Source organism: Fonticula alba, assembly GCF_000388065.1.
Source record: "Fonticula alba strain ATCC 38817 unplaced genomic scaffold supercont2.2, whole genome shotgun sequence".
Classification (NCBI taxonomy): Eukaryota; order Rotosphaerida; family Fonticulaceae; genus Fonticula; species Fonticula alba.
In genome coordinates this window covers 1,754,828-1,762,574 of record NW_009242972.1, presented here as the reverse complement: position 1 = coordinate 1,762,574, position 7,747 = coordinate 1,754,828, and the positions used below count along the sequence as shown (strand labels likewise).

The 7,747-nt window shown below is 71.5% G+C and overlaps 3 protein-coding genes across 3 annotated transcripts in view; 2 read left to right on the top strand and 1 right to left on the bottom strand.

Annotated features, from left to right (window-relative positions):
* H696_01397 (hypothetical protein) overlaps window positions 1-1,046 on the bottom strand; it is a gene marked incomplete at its 3' end in the record, with an annotated part of 5,673 nt that extends 4,627 nt beyond the window's left edge. The window contains exons 1-2 of the mRNA XM_009495293.1: window positions 388-1,046; window positions 58-211 (exon numbers count right to left, since the gene is read on the bottom strand). Coding sequence (XP_009493568.1) covers window positions 58-211; window positions 388-980 — 747 coding nt within the window. The 5' untranslated portion in view covers window positions 981-1,046. The remainder of the gene's footprint in view (window positions 1-57; window positions 212-387) is intronic.
* A 575-nt stretch (window positions 1,047-1,621) lies between these two features.
* On the top strand, window positions 1,622-2,852 carry H696_01396 (hypothetical protein). Its single transcript, XM_009495292.1, has 3 exons — window positions 1,622-1,864; window positions 2,029-2,257; window positions 2,415-2,852. Exons 1-3 carry the CDS (start codon window positions 1,737-1,739, stop codon window positions 2,721-2,723), a joined length of 666 nt encoding a protein of 221 aa, XP_009493567.1. The 5' UTR covers window positions 1,622-1,736; the 3' UTR covers window positions 2,724-2,852.
* Window positions 2,853-4,162: 1,310 nt separating this feature from the next.
* The window catches only part of H696_01395 (hypothetical protein), a gene marked incomplete at both ends in the record, with an annotated part of 17,397 nt that continues 13,812 nt past the window's right edge, over window positions 4,163-7,747 (top strand). The window contains 8 exons of the mRNA XM_009495291.1: window positions 4,163-4,497; window positions 4,637-4,895; window positions 5,034-5,120; window positions 5,227-5,613; window positions 5,825-5,956; window positions 6,158-6,386; window positions 6,639-7,089; window positions 7,240-7,648. Coding sequence (XP_009493566.1) covers window positions 4,163-4,497; window positions 4,637-4,895; window positions 5,034-5,120; window positions 5,227-5,613; window positions 5,825-5,956; window positions 6,158-6,386; window positions 6,639-7,089; window positions 7,240-7,648 — 2,289 coding nt within the window. The remainder of the gene's footprint in view (window positions 4,498-4,636; window positions 4,896-5,033; window positions 5,121-5,226; window positions 5,614-5,824; window positions 5,957-6,157; window positions 6,387-6,638; window positions 7,090-7,239; window positions 7,649-7,747) is intronic.

Genomic DNA, 7,747 nt, shown 5'->3' with positions numbered 1-7,747 from the left:
GGGGGGGGGGGGGGCCAGACGCGGGCGATGGCCCAGCGTGCTGGTCCGCGGGCGTACCTCCAGCAAAATGGTCGACTGGAAGGGGGCGTGAGGGTTGGCCTGCCGGCCACTGGTCGCCGAGAGCCCACCAATCGCCATGACCAGTGCGCGGGCGGTTTTCGTGGCGAAGAGGGGATTCTCGCCGGGGTCCAATAGGAGCGAGACAATCAGCCTGGCACGCGGGAAACAGGGGCACAGGGCGTATGGGGCAGGGAGGGCCCCGGGGGAGGAGGCGAAAAGACGGTCAGCTACCCATGTGCGGCAGCCATAGGAGCAGGGAGAGGGAGACAGGGGGGGGGGGGGGGGGGGGAGAGAGAGAGAGAGAGAGAAGCCAGGCGCGGGACGCACCCGCCCGTGCGCGCCCACACACAAGTGTACTGCACAGGGAAGAGACCCGGCGAGGGGGGCAGCGCGAAGACCCCGTCGTCCGAGGTCCGGTCGAGGCTGAGCACGGCCGCCGCGCTGGACTCGATGGCGGCCGCCAGCGGCGCAGCCGACAGGCGCCCGCCCATGACCGGGCCATGCCCGGCGCTGGCCTCGGCCACGAAGATGGTATCGCGCGGGGCCCCGGCCGCGGCTGCGGCTGCGGCTGCCGACGCCGGCCCGCCTGGTCCGGCCCGGGGGCGGTTAGACTGCTGCTGCTGCTGCTGCTGCTGCTGCTGCTGCTGACTTTGCGGCTGCGGCTGCGGCTGCGAGGGCACATAGCTGGCGGCCATCGAGGCAACCGACACCGACCGGCAGGCGGCGCTGGCGACGGCCTGGCGCACGGCCGCCGTCACAACATAGGACACCCGCTGCCGGCGCTCTTGCGCGTTGTTGCCCACCAGCGAGGGGTCATGTATCCGCGCGGCCAGAAGGGCCGGAGACTGGGAGGAGGGGGCCACGGCGGCCACGGCGGCCGTGCTTGGCGGCGCTGCGATCACAGCGACAAGGACCACCATGGGGCAGGGGCGGGAAATAGGGGGAGATAGAGAGGGAGCGAGGGGCGAGAGGGGGGGGGGGAAGGGGAGGAAGACAGTCGGCGAATGCGGCAGAAGAAGCCAGGAGGGGGGCGGGGCGGGTCGCACTGCGGTGCCTCTCGGGGGATGGGCCGCCAAGAGGAGACCTCGGCGCGGGTGCGGCGACCCGCTGGCCGCCCAAGAGAAGGCCGTAAACACCGCTGTCCGGGGAGCGCCGCGCGCACGTGCCCGCTTCACATGACCAGCGGGATCCAAATTGACAAGCCCGATCGTTGGTCGCGCGCTTCGGGAACCGGGTGCGAAGTGGCGGGAGAGGGGGGGGGGGGGGGGGGTGGATGTATGTTGAAGCGGGATTAGTATGCTCTATTTTGGTGTGCTTCGGCCGATTGGCCGGCCGGAGATGACGCCCGCGGGTGGGTGGGGCTTCTTCTGCCCGCGGCGGCCGGCCCCCCTTCTCCCCTCAATCGTCCGCGCTGCGAGGGCAGGGCCGTGGGCCCGATCGCGCGCCCTGTCGCCCGGGGGAGGGGGATTTTTCGCGCGGCCGGCTAACCGGTGCAGGCTGGGGCGGAGGGCTTGACACGCCCCTCCCTGCAGCTGCCCGCCCGCCCGCCCGCCCGCCCGCCCGCCCACCCGCCCGCTCGCCCGCCCCTCCGCTCCTTTCGCCCTCTCTTTCCCTCGTCGCGCCCCGCCCGTCCGTCCGCCTGTCTCGCCATCGGCCCAGGCCCGCCGCCTGCTGTCATGCTTGACGATCCGCGCTTGCACTTCCTCCTGAGCCTGGTCAAGGGCATCCGGAATGGGTTGGTGTACGGCGCGAAGGTCCGGTTTCCGCACTCCCTGGTCATTGCCCTCCTGTATGGCAAGGGGCCGTACGTCCCGGCATTCGGAGCCGCGCAGCGCGCACACCACCGGCCCTGGCCCAGAGCGCCCGGCTGCTTCTGACCCTCTCCCTTGGTTCCTTCTCGGTCATCTTCCTGCTGCCCCGGCCCGGCCCGGCCCGGCCCGGCCCGCCCCCGGCGGCCCTCGCCTCCAGGTGGCCCGACCGCCTGCGCCGGATCATCCAGGCCACCAAGACACATGCCACCAAGCTGGCCCTCTTTGTGCTGATCTACAAGTCCTCGCTGCAGCTTCTGCGCAGCGTGCCAGGGCTGGCCTTCGGCCCGGCCGGGCTGCTGAAGGACGAGGCTTCATGGCACGCCCTGGCCGCCGGGGCCCTGGCGGGGGCCCTGATCTTCGGCGACGGCAGCCCAATCAGCCAACAGGTGCGTGCCCGGGCGCGGCCTCGTTCCCCCGCCCCCCCCCCAGCACCCGAGCGCCCCTTGTGTGTATGTATGTGCTTCACTTGCTGACGCCGCCCTCCGGCCTCTGCCCCCCCTCGGCCATGCTCGCGCCCGCGCCCGCGCCCGCGCCCGCGCCCAGATCAACCTGTACCTCATGTCCCGCGTGCTGGTCGGGGTCCTGTCGCTCCCCTTCCTGACGAGCCCCACCCCGCAGGGGACCGAGGAGGGCGTGGCCCGGGCCCTCGCCCGGCCGGATCTCACCCGGCAAACGCGCTCGCTGCCTTCCCTGCATCGGCCCTTTGCGATGGCCCTCTGGGCCCTGGCCCTGTGGCTGCACCGGTACCGGCCGGCCGCCCTGCCCAGCTCCCTCGGCCAGTCCATGGACTACCTTTACCTGGACTCCGAATGGTGGACCAGCCTCCGGACGCTGCTCTGGCACAACAAGTAGCGCGCCGGGGGGCCCTTCTTGTTGTCTGCCGTGCGGCGACCATTGGCCGCCGGGGCCCCGCGGCGCGCTCCCCCGCCCCCTGCGTCGACAGTCCGAGCCGCAGCCCCGAATACAACGCCCCTCTCTCTCTCTCTCTCTCTCTCTCTCTCTCTCTCTCTCTCTCTCTCTTGCTTCACGGCGGCCTCCCGCCGCTACTGCCGACGGAGCAGCGCATTCCCGCGCGCGAGCCTTGTGCCAACGGTCTAACCGGGCGTCTAGCGCCCAGCCCCTCGCCGCCGCCGCCGCCGCCGCCACCGTCTCTCAGGGCGCCGGGGGGGGGGGGGGGGCAAGCGTGAGCCGGCATGGGGCGATGCGCTCAGCGAGGGGCGTCCGGAGGGAATATGGCTGTGCGCCAGCGGCCGGGTTCGCCGGGGCCTGTGCGAGGCGCTTGCCCGTCCGGTCGATCTCCGCCGGTGGCACCGCAGCCCGGGGGCCCGGCTGTTGCTCGGCCCGTCGCCTCCGGGGGGCGGGCATTTGCCGGAGGGCGCGAGCGTCGGTCGTCCAGGGGGGGGAGGGGGGGGCATTTAATTGAGGCAGGGGATGTGGGCAGGGAAAATGCGCATCCAGGGCGTGCGTCGAGCCCCGCCCTCCGGGGGCAGCCGCACATGCGCGCGCGCGTGCCCGGGGCGCGGATCGCCGGCACCCAGCCGCAGGGGCGGGCGCGGCGTCCCCCCCCCCCCCTGGCCCTCACCCCCCTTGGCTGCTGCGAGTCCGAGTGGGCGCAGACCGGACACTTGGCGGAAATATCACCATTCGACAGGGGCCCTGGTGCTGGTCGGGCGGAGGACCGTGGAATGCACCGGCCCGGGCCCCCTGGTGTTTTCCCGTCGTGTGTCACCTGCCAGCGGCAAGCGTCTGCGGCGCCGTGCGCGCCGGGTCATGGGCATCTGCTTCTCGCGCGGGCCCTCCGGGCCTGGCTGGCTGTGCGCCAGGGGGGGGGGGGGCGGAGCGCGGTCCGCACCCCGGGCCCAGGTGCATGCATCTGCGAGCGCCCCTCCTGGCCGGCGGCGCTGCAGCCCCGCGTGAGCCCCGGGCACATTGCCCCTCCGCCCCGCCTTTTGGCCGCCGGTGGCCCCGGGTCTCGTCCGTCTCCGGCATGGGGTCCGGCCGGGGCGAGGGGTGTGCGTGCGGACGAGACCGGGCAAAAGTGCGGGCAGATCGCCGGGCATGCCGGGCGCCGACGCTAGCAATCCTCCCTCCCCCCCCGTTCCCCACCACGCGTCGAGTCACCTCCTGTCTTGGGATCTTGCCCTCGCTGTTCACCCGGCTCCCCTGGTCGGACGCACCCTCGCTCCTCTTCGCCCCTCGTCGCTGCCCCCCTCGCCCGCTTTCCCCCTTCCTCCTCCCCGGCCCCGGCCCCTGGACCTTTGGTCGCCTCTCGCGCCCGAGCCGTCCCGCTCATGTCGCAGCCTGTCGGGCCAGATGCCGGCGGCGGCCTGCCGGCCGACGCCCCGGGCCCCGGGCTGCCGCGTGCCTTCTTCGACTCGGCCCGGTCGCTGTTGCTGACCAACGGCGGTCCGTCGGCTCGGGCCGGGGGTCCCGGGCCGGACTTGGTCATGGGCGACAACGACGCGGCGTCCTTCCTGTCGGCCTCCTCGCACGCGGCCAGCATCTTCTCCCTCGGCGACGGGGTCGCCCTGCCGGGGCTCTGCCACGGGGACATCATCGCCCTGCATGTGGATTCCGATGTGACGCCCATCACGCAGCACGCGTGGGGCATGATGAGCACGGTCGGGTATGTGCCCCTGCCATGGCCGCCAGCCTGTCGGCCGGCTCCCCGGCCGGCGGTGTGCCGACGCCCCGTTCACGATCCATTGCTGACTTGCCTCCCCCCCCCCCCCGCCATCCGCCATCCGCCATCCGCCATCCGCCAGCCTCATCGACACGCGCTGCATCGTCCAGCCCTCGCGCGCCAGCCCGGCCGAGCTCCGGGGCTCTGGTCCCCCGCTCCCCGGGTACTTCCGCGACTCGCTCTTCCGCGTGTGCCCGGTCAAGCGGTACTCCGCGCAGAATCAATACTCGACGGCCAATGCCCGGCTCAACGCCGCGGCCGTGCCCACCGAGGCCGGGGACATTTCCCAGCTGTCGGGCGGGTCGAACTTCTCCGACATCGTGGTCATGAAGAAGCTCCAGGTACGCATGCGCCCTTTGGGGGGTCCGCCCGCGCCCCGCGCCCCGCGCCCCGCCCCCAGAGACCCCCTCGACTGACCCGCCGACGTGCGCTCCTCGGCGGTCCCCCCTCGCCCCCTCGGGTTGTTTGCCTGTGCCCAGCACGCGGCCGAGCAGGAGCGTCGTCTAAATGAGTCCGAGGAGTCCTCCTTCCTCGGCGCGCCGGTCGTCTACGGCCAGCAGCTCCAGGTTCGTAACTGCGTCTGGCAAATGGGCCACCGGCCCGTGTGTTGTCCGGGCTCGCACTCACCCGTCCATCGTCGCTTGCCGCCCCGTTGCGACCGGCCGCCTGCAGCTGCGCCATGTCAAGAGTCACAAGTATCTGGCCGCCGAGCGACGCCTGCCGGCCCTGCTGGAGAAGAACTCCATGCGCATCACCTTCGATGAGTTTGGCTCCGAGGGATGCTGGTTCACCATCATGCCGGCCTTCAAGCTGCGCAGCCTCGGCGACCAGGTGATGGTCGGCGACCAGGTGATGCTGGTGTCCTCCAGCCTGGGAGCCGGGCTTGGTCTGCACTTTTCCCCCTGCCCCCTGCCCGACCATCCGGACTCCTTTGAGGTGAATGTGTCCACGCAGTTGACCCCCTGGACCATTGGCCTGTACCGGTCGCACCACTCGGCTCCGAATGCCGTGCTCAAGAGTGGCGACGTTGTGCGCTTCTACCATGCGGAGCAGGAAAAGGTACGTGTTTGTGTCCGTGTTTGTGTCCGTGTCTGTGTCTGTTGCTCTGTTTCCATGTCTGTGTCTGTTGCTCTGTTTCCATGTCTGTGTCTGTTGCTCTGTTTCCATGTCTGTTTCTGTGCCTGCGCCGCTGCCCGCGCCTGTGTCTTGCCCCGGGCATCTGGTTCTCCCTGACTGACATCTTTCCCTTCGACACTCACCTCGGTGGCAGTTCCTCACCTGCGACCTGTATGGCGACATGCTGAGCGTCTTCCTCCGGTCCACCGGGCGCGCTCTCAAAACCGAGGCCACCTCCTCGCAGGCCCTCTGGCAGGTGGAGGTCATCGGGGATCCGGTGACGCATGTGCTGGAGCCCGGCCCGGAGGCGGGGCTCCTGGCCGGCGGCCTGGGAGCATCGCTCTCCTCCAGCAGCCTGTCGAGCTTGCTGCTGGACTTCCCGGCGGCCGGGGGGCCCTTGGTCGGGGCCGGGGCCGGGGCCGGGGCCGGGGGCGATGTGCGAGCCCTGTCGGGGCTCGGGCTGCCGGGCACGGCGCCCGGGGCCAAGCACGGCATCGGCCGCTGGGGCAGCCTCTTTCGCTTCCGGCACCTGCCCTCCGGGGCGTACATGGCCATCGATGTGGATGCCGACACGCAAATCGACGTGACCCGGCAGCGGCTGGACCCGGCGGCCGGGGTGGCTCGCCCGCCGCTGCATCTGACCGTTTCGCGCAATCCCAACGACGCCAACACCCTGTTCATGATGATCCCCACCAAGGCCTCGGGCCCGGTGGGGGGTGGGCCTGCCGGGGCCGGGCCCGGCGGCGTGAGCGGCCCCGGTGGACCGGGCTCCGGCGGGCCCGGGCCCGATGGCCAGGCCGATGGGTCGAGTGGCGCCGGGGCCGGGCCGGGCGGGCCCGGGCCCGGAGGGGCGTCCATCGGACCGGACGCCGGCCCGGGGGATGCCGCCGGGCCGGATGCCGGGCCCGATGCCGGGGCCGGGCCCGGGGGGTCCGCCTTCGCCGGGGGGTCGGCCCTGGATGTGGAAGTGCCGCAGGACTCCTATGTGCGCATTAAGCACTTCATGACCGGCACCTGGCTGCACAGCACCCGGCTGCACATCGACCAGGCCAGCGGCAAGTCCGTGATGCAGAAGCTGGGCGCGGCGCCGTTGCGCGACCCGCGCGAGGCCTTCGAGCTGATCCCGGTCGATGCCGGCGAAGTCCGGGACTTGGACCTGGCCCGCGAGTCGGGGGAATTCCTGCGGGACTTTGCCCAGCGCTTTGTAGCCTCCAATGTGTCCATGTCGGAGATCCGCCGGTGCAGCCAGATCCTCCAGGACCTGATCTTTTTCGTGCTGAGCGCCGACCCGGCCACCAGCAATGCCCTGACGGTGGACGGGGCGCCGGACCGCAATCGGCAGAAGCTCCTCCGCGAGCAGGATGTCCTGGATGGGCTGTTTGAAATCCTGAATGCGCCGTTCCTCAACCGGAAGCTGGCGTCGGCCACGGCGGGCGCGGGGGCGGCGGGGCCCGACTCGCCGGCCGGGTCGCCGCCGCGCATGTCGCCCACCTCATCGGCCTCGGCCTCGCCCTCGTCCAAGGGGGGCTCGCCGGCCGAGAGCAGCAGCAGCAGCAGCAGCAGCCTCAGCCCGGGGTCCGAGCCGCCATCCCCCTCGCGGCTGGCCCTCTCGCCGTTGGCCACCCTGTCCCTGGACTTCCTGCCGGTGCGGCTCATCTGCCAGCTGTGCTACCGGCTGATCCGCCATGTGCAGAAGTCCTACCGCAAGAACCAGGAATACATCGCCGGGCGGTGGTTTGGCTTCATGCAGGAGCAAATCGGCCTCGGGATCCTGGCCGAGGACACCATCACCTCGCTGCTGCACAACAACCGCAAGCTCCTGGAGGCGACGCTCGGCCGGCCGGAGGTCCTGACCTTCATCAGCCTGATCCGGGTGAACCGCGAGGCCCAGGTACCGTGTCTGTCTGCCTGGCGCACGGGGCCCTTTCCGTGGCTCGCTTCTCTCTCGTTCTCTCGGGGCCTTGCCCGCCTGGGTGTGGTCTTTGCCTGGGTGTGGTCTTTGCCTGGGGCGGTTCTTTGTCCCTCCTTCGGTCCATTTCCCCGGCTTCCCCCCGCTCCCCTTTGGTGCTCGCGTCGC